This window comes from Propithecus coquereli, unplaced genomic scaffold, assembly GCF_000956105.1.
Source record: "Propithecus coquereli isolate 6110/MARCELLA unplaced genomic scaffold, Pcoq_1.0 Scaffold14, whole genome shotgun sequence".
Taxonomy (NCBI): domain Eukaryota; kingdom Metazoa; phylum Chordata; class Mammalia; order Primates; family Indriidae; genus Propithecus; species Propithecus coquereli.
Genome location: NW_012138302.1, coordinates 14,183,387 through 14,199,955, shown reverse-complemented (window position 1 = coordinate 14,199,955; position 16,569 = coordinate 14,183,387). Strand labels below are relative to the sequence as shown.

Sequence of the window (16,569 nt, the reverse complement as noted above, 5' to 3'; positions counted from 1 at the left end):
GCTCTTGCTCAGGCTGGTTTCGAACTCCTGAGCTCAAACAATCCGCCCGCCTCGGCCTCCCAGAGTGCTAGGATTACAGGCATGAGCCACTGCGCCCGGACTGCTAAGGCTTTTTAATTTGCCTCCCAAAAAGCTAGTGCTGGAAACTTAATCCCCAGTGAAACAGTGCTGCAAGGTTAGGCCTAGTGGGAAGTGTTTAGGTAAGGAGGACTCCACTCTCGTGAATGAATTAATGCAGTTATAAAAAGGTTTGTGCGTTGGATCTCTTGCTCTCTCTCATCCATGTGATGCCTTCCACCGTGTTATAACACAGCAAGAAGGCCCTCACCAAAGGCAGCCCCTCAATCTCAGATTTCCCAGCCTCCAGGACTGTGAGCCAACTAAATTTCTGTTTGTTATAAATTACCTCATCTGTAGTATTCTGTTATAGCAGCATAAAACAGACTAAGACAGGGCCTGACCTTCTGAAAAATCTGTAATGCTTATCTTCCTACCAACAGGTATAAATGAATATGATCAAATAGATTGCTTTCCTTCTCAGCAACTATGAAGAAGAAGAGTTTTGATGGTAGGGGAAGTCAGAACAGAGTAATTTTGGTACAGAATACCTCAGGGCAGTGTGATCTTTATGAAATCAACACAGTGAATGTTAACCAGCATTTTTTTTAATGAAACAGAATAGAAAATATTAAAATGCACTGCACAGAGTAAAAGGTAAGTACTGTTCCAGGAATCTTTTGTTTCTTTACATACACATACACACATATATGCTCAGTCTCAGGTAAACATACTGTAGATCCTGGTCCAAAAAGTTTGAAAGCCACATTTCTAAGTGTAGAACCATTCTCTCTGAAGAAAGAATGCCATGCAGGGGGAAAAACCAGGAAAAGATGGTAGACACGTTCAGGAAGAATAAGAGATGTGGATCTTAGGCTTTTCCTGGGTGTACTACACTTCTACTGCCCTGCGCTCAGAGCTGGTTCAAGTTCCAGCTCTGCAACCTATTAGACTTGTGTGTGAGACCTCAGGTAAGTCACTGCACTACTGAGCCTCGTTCATCTGTAAAAAAGGGCTAAAGTATCTCCATCTTGCTTACTTCACAAGATAGTCTTAAGGATCAGGTAAAATAATGATATAAAATCACTCTGTAGACTAAAAGTATTATACTGTTACTGTTATTTTATTTTAAACTATACTGCCAGAGTGATAAAAAACAAACTGTTATAAGCATCAACGATATGCCCAAATCATGGTTACCCTATTGTGTGGTTAAATAAGGCATATATTAGGAAGCTGTGGGGAAATACTAGGAAATTATTTCCTTAGAGAAAGGTAGCTGGGAGAGTACAAATAATAACACTATCCATATGGACATACTTGTCTCAAGTAATATACATGAAAAAGTGAGCACAAAAAGTACTTAAAATTAAAAAAAAAAAATCACTGGTTTTGATGGGTAAGACTTTCTAAAAGGTAAAATGAATTGAATTTTGAAGAAAAGAATAATGAAGCTTATTTTTTTCTTCGTATCTTAAATGGCTTCCCAATACCAAAAGATGCAGCATCAATTATCCTTTAGGCCTAGTTCAACACCCTCCTCCAGAAAGCCTACTGCTGTCCCCAGCTGCTATCTCTAAATGCCTCAAGCAGTCAGTGTTTATACTTTTCAAGTGACACATAACTAATATTATAAGGTGGTATAAATGTATCACCCAACATGAAGTTAGGAAAGGAAGCCTACTGCAAAGCAAGAAACACACACTTTATTTTTTGTCTATCTTTAAGTCTAGGACTAAAAAGACCTGCTAGTGAAAACTAACCATCCAGCCTGGTGATGGGCATCCACTGGCCTCAGCTCTTGAGCCTCTGGCCAATAGGGCACATATGTGCATGGGTAATCTAATTACAGACACTTTCAGTAGCTACAAATTGTGTAAGGATTCATACTTATGTCACTGGGCACAATTCCAATATCTTAAATAATCTGTTTAATACCAGAAGCACATCCTACAGGTTTAGTATACTTTCATTTTTCTGTTTCTATAAAATTTTTATAAGCAAATTAAAGGTTTTCTCTTCTTATTCTCTGTCTTTTAGATAGTAATTTCCTGAGGGTGATAGTAGTATCATTATTTTCACTTTCAACATGTCTGTCATTCAACACATGTGATATATTAAGAAACAAACAGAAAAACCAGGGGTGTGGAGGGGGGAAGATGGGAGGGGATGACCTCTACCTCTACCCAACCCACAGACCACAGACTGCTTACCTCTTGCAGCGTCAACAAAGTATTAAGGATAGCTGGTAGTGTAGTCTGAACAACTCCAAATCTGTCTTCTGTAAATGATGCTGCCACTAAGTGAGACAGACCTCAAGGGGAAAGAAAAAAAAGTTAAAAATGAATCAAAATTAGGCAAATCTATTTGTAATACATCTATTTGAGGAAGGATTAATGTTCTGAATATTAGAAAAAACTACAAATAACGAGGGTCAATAAATGCAAAAATGCGCAAAAGATCAGAATGGCACAGAAAAGGTGCTCGACTCCATTTGTCATAAATAAAATGACAGTGTCCCTGGCTTTACATTCTATTTTGAAGAATATTATCTTTTAAATAATTTTGTGTTGGGTAGTGCTAAGTGCTAGAAAGAAAATCATGGTAACGGGGTGGAGTGACAGTTGTGAGGAGGATACTTTTCAGAGGATGGTCAGGAAAGGCTTCTCTGAGTGTCATTTAAGCACTAGAAGGCAGTAACTATAAGATGAAAAGAAACAGTTCTTTAACAACTAAGTTTTAATATTTAGTATAAGTTAAAAACATCTATATGTTGCTTTTTTTTTTTTGGAATAGAGAAAGATAGTGAAAAAAATCCCAGGCTCAATTTCCCTATTTATTTATAAGAAAAAATTTTGCCCAAATCAGAGTATACCCAAATATCTCTTAGAAATGATCTATTATAGGCCGGGCACAGTGGCTCATGCCTATCATCCTAGCACTCTGGGAGGCCAAGGCAGGAGGATCACTTGAGGTCAGGAGTTTGAGAATAGCCTGAGCAAAAGTGAGACCCCACCTTTACAAAAAATAGAAAAAATTAGCCGGGCATGGTGGCATGTGCCTGTAGTCCCAGCTACTCAGGAGGCTGCGGCAGGAGGATTGCTTGAGCCCAGGAGTTGGAGGCTGCAGTGAGCTATGATGATGCCATTGCACTCTACCCAGGGCAACAGAGAGAGATCCTATCTCAAAAAAAAGATCTATATAAAACAGAGATACATAAAATGTATCTGAAAATCCAAAGATTAAGATCAAAGCCAAGAATTGACCTTTTGTGGATTATACTTTAATATTTAACTAATAATTAAAATCATAGTTACAATTCAGAGATTGCTTACCTTCTAATGCCCAAATATGCATTTGGGCATCTGAAAAAACAGCCTGAATGGAGGCCTCCGGGTGCTATAAATAAAACAAAAACATTTAAGTAAGTTCCCTTGGGTAAAAACTCTATTATTTCATCTAATCAAATATGTAGGCTGTAACAAAAAAACCTGACAGCTGCCTCTCAAGAATTAAAATCTGAAATAAATTCTTACATTTAACTTGGTAATTTTTGATTTACTACAATAAAGCATTCTGCCATCAACTTACCATGTGATTCTTGCCAAGTCTCTACATCTCTATGTGCCTCAGTTTCTCATTTAAAGTAAGAGTTACACATGCTCAACCCACCTCAGGGGACTAATATAGAGATCACTTAAGAGAATGGTTATAAAAGCTCTTTTTAAAACAAAAGAACTAGGCCGGGCGCAGTGGCTCACGCCTGTAATCCTAGCTCTCTGGGAGGCCAAGGCGGGCGGATTGTTTGAGCTCAGGAGTTCGAAACCAGCCTGAGCAAGAGCGAGACCCCGTCTCTACTAAAATTAGAAAGAAATTAATCAGACAACTAAAAATATTATAGAAAAAATTAGCCGGGCATGGTGGTGCATGTCTGTAGTCCCAGCTACTCGGGAGGCTGAGGCAGGAGGATCGCTTGAGCCCAGGAGTTTGAGGTTGCTGTGAGCTAGGATGATGCCACGGCACTCTAGCCTGGGCAACACAGTGAGACTCTGTCTCAAAAAAAAGAACTGCCCAAATACTTACTACCTCTCTTAAATTGTCTCCTCCCAATCCTACTCCAAAGAAAAATCACCAAAACCTTAATAAGCCACTGTGGAATAGTGTGGAGCAACGATTCCCCATTTAAACAAATTCTGGCTTTGGTGCTGCACCCAATGAAGCCTATTAAGTACAACATAATAAGCTTATTAAGTTACATTTCTCAATTATCTCAACATCAAATAGCAGTGTCTACAACTCCTTATCATACAATAGATCCTCTTGCAAAACTGAATCAAAAGTAGCCATTCACTTCCAAGGAAAAAAGGAGACCCTGGTCAGCATCTGTTCTGCCACTTCCTGGCTATGTGTCCTCAGACTAGCTATTTGGCCCTCTGAGCCTCAGGTTTCCTTATCTGTAAAATGAGGACAAAAAGACATATCTCACAGGAATGTTGTTAGAACTTAAGTGAAAAGAGAATATGGCACACATAAGACATTTAAGGTGAGTTCTCTTTTCCTCCTTCTGAAACCAAGCACTGAAGTAAAACTTCAGACAACCCCTCTTCCTCTTGGGGGAAGATAAGGCACCTTCCTCTACTGGGTGGCCCAAGGTATTAATAGATTACTTTTTGGTAAAGGTAATTCCTAGTTGGATGGATCTTCCTTTCCACCACAGTGAAAAAGTAGTTTGAAGAACTTGAAATGACTCTGTTATGTTATCAATCAGGGTTGCCCAGATCTCTTTCCCTACCAGAGTATGACTCCCAAACAACAAAAATGAGCAATGGATGCCGATGCAAACTTTCACTTGAAGGCATTAATTGAATGGATGCAATATTATCGAATACTGCAATACCTACAGAGAGAGGCTAGATTTAAAAAGGAAAAACAAAAATTTTTTCTATGACATATGGGCAAAGGTTTTGCTCATCAAAGGATTAATTAACAAACAACAGCTGTAGCCAGTGAAAACAGGTATGAATCTTTAGCTTCTACAACTGAGATTTGTTCTCCTGTGGCAGCTGGAATAGCTAATGGACATGTTGGAAAGTCATTTCATGTGTGGCCTGAATTACAACTTCTTATCTGTCACAAATTTAACATCTGCGATCTCTCTTGTGAACACAAAATTGGTCACAAAGATGTTAGCAGAACAATGAGCCATGAAGCATCAGATAGGCATGGATTTGCTCACTTTGCGAAGATCCAGGCAGCAGGAAGGGGTCCATATTGCATATTAGCACAAAGCTGCTGACAGCCAAGAGTCTCAGGAGTCAACTAGAGGGTCAAGCTTCAGAAGCCAGTGAAGTGAAATGTGTGTCTAGGGCAACTATTGTTAAAATGGAGGTTCAGTGAAGCACTATGCAAAGCTTCCTGGCTTGCTAGGATTAAGCTATAAAATATTTATAAGTCAGATCCTCTCTGATACTTCATTTTACATTTCATTTCCCCTCTCCCCATGCCCAGTGCTATGACTACATATTCTTACCTTACTGAAAAAATACATTATCAGCACCCGTTTTGACAAGAAATTCTTAATCTGAGTTGGAAAAAAGGAGAGTTAACTTTAACATTTACATTTTAAATTCTATTCAAATATAATATTACACATTTTCAGGTTCTTCCTGACACTAATTTGAATGAAAAAATGAAACATCTCACATCTTGTGGAGAAAGAATAACCTACAATAAACCACGTAAATACCTTTGTACTACAAATAGATAACCAAGATGAGCCATCTAACCTAAACTCTATTACCACGTACACACATTTAACCCCCAAATTAGAGCCCTGCCATAATAAAAGGAATTCTAAGTGGTTTTGGTGTTATTTTCTAAGACCATATTCTTTCTCAATTCTCTAATTGCCCTTTAACCTCTTAATACCAAAAAAAAAAAAAAAGAACATGTTTCCTACACAGGAAAAGAAAATCCAAGACATGAAATCGTTCTCTACTAGTTGATATTCACAGGGAAAAAAATTTTCTTAGTAGTATATCACGCTGAAAGCTAACACAACTGACTTGAAAGTGAATTCTCTACCACCATACTCTCACCCAAAAGCTATATAACTAGTCAGAGGGATGTAGCAGGCACGTGTCTAACTGCTGTACAACAGGCAGCGTGGCACTACCTACGGCATGTAGAGCCATATAGGATCCTGAAGTCTGTAAAATGCCTTTAACCATTCTCTCTCTACTAATAGATCATTCCATCAGCAAACATGTTATAGTTGTCTCCCATCTTAAAAAAAAAAAAAACCATTCCTTGACCCCTCAACTCCCCACAGCTATTGCTCCATTTCTCTGCTCCACTTACACCAAAATTCCTTGAAATATGTGACTTTTCTTATAGTCTCAAGTTCTCTCCCAATCTCTCCTGAACCCATCCCAATCAGGCTTTTGTCCCCACTATTCCACCCAACACCTCTTAGTGACCTCTACATTTCTAGCTCAATAGCTAATTCTTAGTTTGCATCCCATGCTACCTATCGGCAGCATCTGACACTCCCTCCTTCTCCTTGAATCACTTTCTTTTCTTAGTTCTCTACTCAGCCCAATGGCCACTCCTCGGTCTCCTTTGCTATTCCTCATCTCCCAGACCGTTAGTCACTGGAGGGCCCCAGTTCTTGGATCTCTTTTCTTCTGTATCTACACTCCTCGAGGGTTTACATGAAGTATCATGGCTTTAAATACTTCCTATATTCGATGACTTCCAAACTTACATTTCTAGCCCAGAACTTTCCCCTATACCCCAGATACATGTCTAATTTCTTACTCAGTATTTTCGCTTGGTTGTCTAATACGTATCTTAAAGTTGGCAAGTCTAAAATCAAACTCCGGATTTCGCCACCTCACCTCTATCAAATCTCCTCCTCCAGAATCATCAGTAAATTGCAACTCAATAAATTGCAACTATATTATTCCAGAACCTTGGGCCAAAAACCTTAGAGTCAATATTGACTCTTTGTCTTATAAACCACAACCAAACCATAAGCTAACCCTATTACATACTTTAAAATGCATATCCAGACTCTGACCACATCTTACAACCCCCACCAAAATTCTGGTCACAGATATCACCATCTCCCACTAGATCACTGCAACAGCTTTACACTGTCTCTCTGCTTCCACTCCACTTTCAAAACGGAAGTTACATTATATCATTCTTGTGGGCAAAATCACATTGGCTTTCCGTCTCACTCAGGGAAAAGCCGGCCTTTACCACAGCTAATGGGTCCAGTGAGCCCTGGGTGCCTGTTACCCCTGTGACTTCATCACCCCCTCTCCTCTCCCTGATTCGGCTCCAGCCACACTGATGTCCATGTTGTTCCTCACACCAGGCAAGCACACAACTGGCCCAGGGTCTTTGCATTCTGCTGCTCCCTGTCCTCCCTTCAGGTCTCTCATCATCACCTTATCAGTGAGACTTTCCCTGATCACTCCACGTAAAATGGTACTCCCTCCCCAGGTACTCTTGTCTCTCTCACTTGCTCTATTTTTCTAGATTAACACTTAAGACATAGTAAATTTCTTCCCTCTTAAGCATATTTTTCATATTTTGAACATGACCTACCAGGATGCATCTTAGTTAACAGCATGTCATAGTTTAAAGCAACTTTTTTTCTTAATAGCATATAAGTGTTACAATTAATGGAATTTTATATCTCAAAGAAAAATAGTATAACACATTTCCTTGCTCATCTATCTACCTTCTCTAGCATGTAAACACTATATGGGCAAGGATTTTATTTTGTTTGTTGTTTCCTCAGTGCCTAAAACTGCACCATGCATACATAAAGAACTCAAATATTTCTTAAATGGAAGAATTCACAGATTAAAGACGTTGTATCAGGTCAAGCCACATGAAGTTGCAATTTGTATAGCTCACAATCAGTCTAATATTGGCAATTTCACGTAAGTCAATTTAATACACAAAGCATCAAAAAAAAGGTCATATTTATTCCTGATGACTTCCTAATGTGAGATCCTTAATGCTCTCAATGTCACATAAATCCCATAACCACATCACCCTACCTGTTCACGTTTATTCTGAATCCATGAATATATCACACTGGGTTGTCTCACTGTCTTACCCTCGGCACTAATAGAGGTAGATGGAGAAGGATTAGAAAATTCACTCATTTGCTGATCTATTTAAATAAAACAAAACAAAACAGTAAGGTGAGAATTAGGCTGTCTGATCCTATGCAACTATAACATTTCAAATTTTAGAAAATAAATAATCCTCACCAGACGCAGATGTCCACAATCTTGGCCCCCTTCTTATTAGCTGAGGACTTTGTGGTGACCCATAGCAGGTGTTTACATCAAAAATTCCCGCCATCCGATTCACTACACTAGAGCCAAATGGGGTCCCAAGGGGACTTGCAACATCAGGTGTAGATAATTTTGAAGAAAATAAGGATGTTTTAACTAATGGTGGCATGGAAGGCCGAAGCATCTGGCTGGATTTTGGTGTTTGAAAAGTAGTTTCTTCTGTAAAAGAACAGATCCAGTGAAGGGGCAACCTGATCCAAGCAGGCTAGCATGAAGGTTCTCAAATTTTATACATCTCCATTTCTTGTTTAACACCTTTACCCAAGCTCAGTAGATTATTTCCATTTTACTTTACATTACATTCTCAACTAAACTGCATTTTACTGCGGCAATTCAATGACCACTCAAGGAGCTTTATACATCTTTTTCTGTCAGATTAGCGCAGCCTCTCTTTTTTTTCCCCTCCATGAACATCTTCATCTTCAAGGTCAGTTTCTCTAAATGAATTCATCAATTGACATTTTATTTTTAAATGGCAACAATTTTAACTATTACATTAAAACTTGTCCAGTTTTAGTGTATGTTCCTATTGTAACTATCATTTGGCTGAACAAATCTATAATGTGAACATGTAAAGGAAAAAAGTGCTGACCTTATCTCATTTTCTCGAAAGTTATTTCAAGTTAACAAAAGTCACACCAAAGCCTAATTTTCCCAGGGTATCTATAACTCTGATCTGTAAACAGCATTTTTGAAAATCATCTTATAACTCTATCAATTTAGTTATAGAGCCTATTGTACAAAAACAAAAGAATCTTTCCTGCCACTCCAGCACAAGGCACAAAGACAAACAAATTGCATTGGGATTCTATCTTCCTAACGAAACCACCGTAAGAAATTAAACATCCCAAGTACCAAATTTTCATTACATGATGTTTTAAAGGTTAGTGGAAATCAGAAATCTTTGAAGAATCAAATTTTTAAAATTAAGACTGGAATTTTTAAGAGTTTTGCAATTATTCCTCAAAATTAGAGGCAAATTTTGGTTGAGCAATGGGATATGATGAAAATTTAAAAATAATGAATGCTCCATATTTGGTCAGACCCATGATCTACCCAACCCAGGATTACAATGATCTTTCTAACATGCTAATTTGATCTAACTAGCCTATTCAAAATTCTCCAATGGCTCCATAGCCCTATGGGATAAAATTAACTTTTTTTGGGTAGCATACAAGGCCTTCTTTCTTTATCAAACATCATCTTACCCATTCAGAAGACTCCTTTTTGACAGATGTCCTTTTAGCAGTTCTATTGTCTTGTCATTATTTGTATGCCTTCCACTAAAAGGTTTATATCATGAATATTTTTTCCTCTGTGATTCCCTGGCTTCTAGCACATTGTTTGATATGTAGCAGGCATTCAATAAGTATTTGTTGAATAAATAAATGCTTATCTGAAAGCTGACAACATCTGAAACACTCTCAAATTTTTTAAGACATTCATGAACTTATTTAACTCATTTTTCATTTGTAATCTATTTGTTTTTGGGCCATGACTCTTCCAGAGTAATCACTTCAAAACCACACATGACTTTGCTTTGACCCATACTGAGTTTTAAAATATCAATATTAGTTGCCAATGTTTAAAAACAGGAAGATTCCACCACAATTTTTTTTTTTTTTTTTAGATTTCAGGCTTCTCTTTAAAAAAAGACCAGAAGCTCAGATACTGGGTCCAAATTCCCACATGGGAGCCATAGAGCAAAGCTAACCCACAGCTTCCCTCTTCAGACGAAGTCTGTGCTCTCAGGTTTACCACTGTCCCCACCTAGCCAGTTTCATCCATTTTCATTAAAAGCCTGGCTCCAAAAGGCATCTGAAAATGAAGTCCGTGCCAGCCTTACATTCACAGGCATCTTCTACTTAAGGGAAGTGGTGAAATAGCACAGGTTCCCCCACTTATACTTCATCCTCTCAGCTTTCGTCTTTCAAATGGAAGATTGTATCAGGTTCTCTTGAAATGAGTGTGAAGCCCACTCCCAAATTACTCAAGCATTTCAGTTGCTCTTCTATGGACCCGCAACGTTTTGTCTCTGGTATACTGTAACCAGAACAGCATCCAATATTATCTGTAATGATTCATCTGGCTTTGTACTAGAGTAAGCTAAAGTACATGACCATCATTTTGGTATCATTTTTAACACTACCACCACACTGAACTTAATTTTTTTTTTAACTGACCAGTGAAAAACTATATACATTTATGGTGGACAACGTGATGTTTTGGACTTAATTTTTTCAATCTATAATGATACCCAGTTCTTTTTCTTGGTTCAATACAGTATCCCATATGTTGAATCAATTTGCCCTAAAAATGCACACTTTAGTCTCATATAAGTACCCTTAGATTACTGTCTTCTTTCTTAGGAAATAAAATGTAAATGCTTTCCCCTCTCTTAGTAGTGCTCGGAATTACCTGGAGAGGTCATTTTCTTAGGTTCCACTAGGCAAGATGAAGACATTCTCCCATTCGTAGCAGCAGCTTCTTGGTAAAGAATCAGTTTCTGAGTCATATCATTTAAAAGATTCAAACACTCCCTTGAAATGGCTGTCCAATTGTGAGGATGTCCCCCTAGGAGGTCCAAACACCAGCGTTTAAAACATAGATAATCTTATAGTCTCCTCGCAAAGTGGGGGATAAAAATCAGTAAGAAATTCTACATTATAATTTGCATAAGGGCCCACTTTTCCTAGCTAAGCTACTATTTATACTCATGCTATCTAATTCATAGCAGTTCAACAAATATTTGGAGGAATTAACTTTCCCAAAAGTCTATAAGCAAAAACTTGCTATTTTAAAAACCTCTCAAATTGGTCACTAAAACCAAAGACTAGGTCATAGTTTGAGTGAGAAAGACCAGAGTTACTTCACTGGCAATACTGAACAGACTGCTAAGACTGTGAACAACAAACTAAGACAATGAATACTGGGGTGTCCAATGAGATATACCCCATGGTCCCTAGCAACCTCTAAACTGTTGTGTCTGACTCACTGTGCTTTCTTACATTTTCATATATATAACAGTCCCTGCTGGTATTATAAGAGTAACTCATTAATAATGATCATACTCTATACATGGAAAGTTTAAAGATCTGCTATCTTATTATTTAACTTTAACAACTGTGATTCCTCATGCCTTTAAAAATTCTCATCATCATTTTTAATTTTCTAAAATCTTTGTCTCCTAGAGTTATGCAAAAATAAAGCATGCTTCGTTGTGTGTTAAGAATAGCAGAGTAGTCCACTAAGAACTGGTTTCCTTATCCTGTGTGCCAAATAATCATTCCCTCTTCACTTAGGTCTCTCCTTAAATATTTCCCCCTTTTACACATCAAGAGGAATATCACTTAACCTGCAAACACACACACATACACACACACACACACACACACACACACACAAAGTACTCCCTCAATAGGCCTCAGGATGTTTTATACTGCTGTAACTCAGGACCACTGAGAACTGTGTAACAGTGCAATTAAATTTTAATATGCCCTAGAATGCACGTTCTCTGGCAGAGCACATGCCACCTTTTTACCGTTTACTTGAATCTCTGGTAAAAATATTTAATGTACAGAGAATTCCTAAGTTAACCCAAAACTGGTAGAAAAATATTGTTATAGTTAATTTTCCATAGTATCAGCTCTGGATCTCTCATGCTACTAAAAAGAGAGTGGCTCCACTCAATTATATTTTTATATAACTGGGTTTCATTTCCATATAACATTTAACCACAGAAGGTTTATTTTACAGTCTGGGAACTGGCAAGTTTGACGAAATAATAAAGAGCTGATTAGAAAGGAGATGAAAAGCTATCCAGGTTCTCTGTTTCCCACCTGGCTGGGGCTGGACTGTGTTCCCTCTAGGAACAAGGCAGAGCACTGGCAAAGTCAGTCTTGAATAGCTTGGCAAGAAACAGGAGAGAAGTGTTTCTCTTACTCCAATTCTGACAACTTTATTTAAGCCACTCTATAAGACTTGTATCTTCCATGGAGGAATTAGACCACCTGATTTTTTTTTTTTTTTTTTTTTTGAGATAGGTCTCATTTTATTGCCTAGGCTGGTGGAGAACTCCTGGGCTCAAGAGATCCTCCTCAGCCCCCAAGTTGCTGAGCTACAGGCATGAACCACCACACCTGGCTAGACCACCTGTTTTTTAAAATTCCTTGTAGCATTAAAACTTTTAAGATTCTTAAGCTGTGATTTTTCTGCTCTAAAACTGTCAACCTACTGTATAATTCAGATTAAGAGAATGAGGGAGCTGAGGGAAATAAACATTTAACTTTTCCTGGTGACATAAATCCTACCCACAGCAATGCAAACACTTAAGTTGTATAAAATTTAAGTCAGTACTTCATTTAATGGACCCACTGAGGTGTGATAATTCATTAAATACACCTCTGTCACCAAAATCTTTAAGTGGAGCACTTTTGACACACACATGCCTAAATCAGGTCTATTACTTTCAGCAATACCTGGTTGACTAAGGCTAAAAACTTCTTGTCTTCGTGAAGGAGAATATTGAGAAAGCAACATCAGGTCCTGCAAGGCTAAATACTAAAAAGAAAAAAATACACATTATTTAATTTTTTAACCGCTACACAAAACCTTACTTACAAATTGGGCTTATCATTATATATCCACAGGGAAATTAGTTGGATTTTTTCATGAAAGAAATAATATTTCCGAACCACAACCTTCCTTTATAGATTTCCAGAATGTTCCTGTTTCTATCCTCCCTACCTACTGGCAGCTCTAGCTACAAGGAACTACAGAACTCTCTGTATTATTTCCTACCTCTGTGGTGGGAAACTTAAACATCACTTCCTCCTGGAACTTTCCCTGGCCTCCCTCAAACAAACATAGACTCACACAGCTCTCAACAAGCATTTAACATAATGTACTGTAATTACCTACTTACGTATTATCTGATTCCGCCCACCAACTTGTGAGGCCCCCAAGGACAAAAATGTCTTGCTTGCTACCACATCCAAAAGCAGTGCCAAGCACATAGTAAACACACAACAGCTATTGTTCTTTTTTTTACTGAAAATCTTCATTTTTTTCTACTGGCAAACCTCTTTATTCATCCTTCAAGAGATCATCCTTCTGTGAAGCTTTTTTGTGTTGGTTCCTAGCAGAATAAGTGGTCTCACTGCACTTGCCATAGTAAATTTTAGTTATTTTGGGTGTCTGCATTTTCCATTAGGCTGTGTTATGTCTTGTCCATTATTCTACCCTAAGCAACTAGCAGAGACTGACATTTTTCCAATAAATAAATATTTGGTAAGTAACCAAATGAGTAACTGATATTTTTAAGTTTAATAAATTAGTCATAATTGATATTTAAAGATAATTAGAGCCTCAGTTTTCTTATTTATTTATAACTTCTCTAGAGTGTGATCAAAACTCTAGGTTTTAACTATTTCCTTTCAGGTCTTTTAAAAGTACTATACACTATGACCTTTTAACAGGACCACACATACTGCAGATCTACTATAAAATTTCAAATTGCAATTTGTACCACAACAATTTATGTTCACTTAGCTTGATTTGTAAACTTAATGTAACTTCTTAAAATTCTTTTGATAATAATTTCTTTTAGGGTTATTATCAGTGTTTTTGTTTTTGTTTTGTTTTTGACACAGGGTCTCAGTATATTGTCCAGGCTAGTCTTGAACTCCTGGGCTCAAGCGATCCTCCTGCCTCAGCCTCCAGAGTAACTGAGACTACAGGTGTGTACCACTACGCCCGACTCAGTGATTCATATTTCAAGAGAGTTCACTAAATGTCTACACCTAACCAAGCACTACCTTTGATCATAAAAGCCTACAAATACTACGTGAGTAAAAATATGTCTTGATCTGGTGATTAAAAAGTCAAAAATGTTTTATTTAGCTACCATAGTTTGTGAAAAGCTAATACATTATAATAACAGATAGTTGGATATCATTATATTTAATGCTTGGAAATATTTTTATACCTTTTCTGAATATATAGCTAGCTTGTACTCATACACATACACTGCACTATGCACTTGTATTTTAGTCACTTGGAATGAATACTGAAAAAATAAACAGCATTAACAAGTAGATGGTTTTTACAATTCTCATACTAGGATATTCTAGGTTCTCAAAAAACATATCTAAATACCTAAACATGCTAAATATTAAGTCCACTCTGTAAAGTAAGTTAGACATGACTGCGTAAAGATGGAAAATGCACAGTTCTGGTACCTTTATGATGAGGGGAGGATTGCTATTTAAAACTTTTGGGAGGGACTCCTCTGACTCTTCTGCAAATGGTGGCTGAACAGGGAACACATGAGCCTATCAAATATAATCAAATATAAAGACTGAAAATGATTATTTTCATGATCATGTCACATTCAGTCAGTAAGCACTAATTGAAATTTATTATAAAAGGAGACAATACAACCAAATTAACATCTTTAATGCTTCCTACAAAAACAGGTTACATTAAAGTTATACAATCCTAAACCCACCATTTTTAAAAATGTTATTGTCCCAATTTTATTAGACTCTAACTTCAAATAATAGAAATCAGTTTCAGAAACAAAGATTCTCTGAAGCCACTGAAGAATAGAAACCTACAGGATAAAATAAAACAGAAACACTCATTTTCTAAGACAAACACTTGGATGATTAAAAAAAAGGAATTCTCATTCACTTAAGAGATTTTTGTGGGAATGTTCCAGAAGATACCTCAATTTTCAAAATCATATCTTCAATATAAATGTTAAAACTTTCCTTCAAAAAACAAATATTTTCTTGCCATATATTTTAATATTTTAATGCTAGCTATGTCAATGGCACATAAAATTAAAATTTAGGTCCATTTAGTATATATGCAGTAAAGAAATGGAGGCCTCCAGAAAAGAACTAGGCTGTAAATAAAGCATAGTGGCAGTCCATTCAGTTCAATTTCTAAAAATTAAGTGAACATCGACACTGTTTCTCAGAAAAAAATATAAAGTAAATGATAGTTATAAAAGATACACCCCTAATGAAGTCTCAGAAGAAGAGACTAAAAACCAATTTATTGAAATGGCTTTGGGTTTAGCATGCTGATTAGTGCTCTACTAAAAATCAATTTGTGTACTCCAAAACAAAAAAGTATTAACAAAAAACTCAATACTAACCTCTGTGGCAAAGATTTTGAAGAGTATCCATGACATGTACCAAGTTGTCAGGAGAAAGACACCACACAGCCAGACATGGTAGAGTAATGAGAGATTCAAAAGGCCACGCACAGTGTCGAGAGGCCTGTGAAACTGCCTATAAAAGCAGAAATTGCTATTTAATCCTATAGGAAAAACAATCTAAGCATTTCACAGACTTGGAACTCTACACTGAGAAACAAATAAATCCTATCTCTAAATAATAATGTTGATAGACACCTCTCCTTTTGTACCCTTACAGAGTTCTTTCCCGAATACCTTCTTATGACATACATAAGGGAGGCTTGAGGGAAGTGCAGACCTACCTGGCACTACAGTTGCTTGTGTTCCAAATCTTCACTACTGTTTACTACAGAGAAAGAATGAGTCAAGCCTATGAGCCTAACTACTAGAGGTTGGGTGAAAGTTCATTATTGTTGCTTTGTAGTTTAACATTTAAAAACCATTAAACATGACTAGTACCTCTCCTGGACCACATTTCAGCTTTATTCGTATACCCTATAACCACAGTTTCATAGTGGTTTAAAAGCACATGCCACTAAAATAATGATCTTTACTGTTAAAACAATGTAAGAAACTCGGTTAGGATGCTAAATAAAGTTAATGCTGCCATCTTACTGAAACTGTGAATATATCAATTAACAAAGTCATTATACTTCTACAACTAGCCATTGTGAAAACCAGGATTTGAACTTCTGACTTTGCCATTTATAAGTGTTGTAATTAGGTAAATCATTGGACCTATCCTACCCCGTTTCCTTATCCGTGTAATAGTGGCATAATCTCTTCATTCTTCCCTTTAGGGCCATTAAAAGATTTGAAATGGCTTATGTTAGGAGTGCCTGGCATAGTGTTTGACATTCACTGGGGGGTTGGAGAGGACAATAAATGATAATGTTATTTTTAACTTCTTAAGTAAACAATTAC

At 37.1% G+C, this 16,569-nt stretch overlaps 1 protein-coding gene across 1 annotated transcript in view; it reads right to left on the bottom strand.

Moving 5' to 3' along the window:
* The window catches only part of NDC1 (NDC1 transmembrane nucleoporin), a 108,746-nt gene that overhangs the window by 54,083 nt on the left and 38,094 nt on the right, over positions 1 to 16,569 (bottom strand). The window contains exons 6-14 of the mRNA XM_012639341.1: positions 15,604 to 15,735; positions 14,678 to 14,770; positions 12,917 to 12,998; positions 10,857 to 11,012; positions 8,352 to 8,597; positions 8,136 to 8,251; positions 5,588 to 5,638; positions 3,393 to 3,456; positions 2,271 to 2,371 (exon numbers count right to left, since the gene is read on the bottom strand). Of these exons, the coding sequence (XP_012494795.1) occupies positions 2,271 to 2,371; positions 3,393 to 3,456; positions 5,588 to 5,638; positions 8,136 to 8,251; positions 8,352 to 8,597; positions 10,857 to 11,012; positions 12,917 to 12,998; positions 14,678 to 14,770; positions 15,604 to 15,735 (1,041 nt within the window). The remainder of the gene's footprint in view (positions 1 to 2,270; positions 2,372 to 3,392; positions 3,457 to 5,587; positions 5,639 to 8,135; positions 8,252 to 8,351; positions 8,598 to 10,856; positions 11,013 to 12,916; positions 12,999 to 14,677; positions 14,771 to 15,603; positions 15,736 to 16,569) is intronic.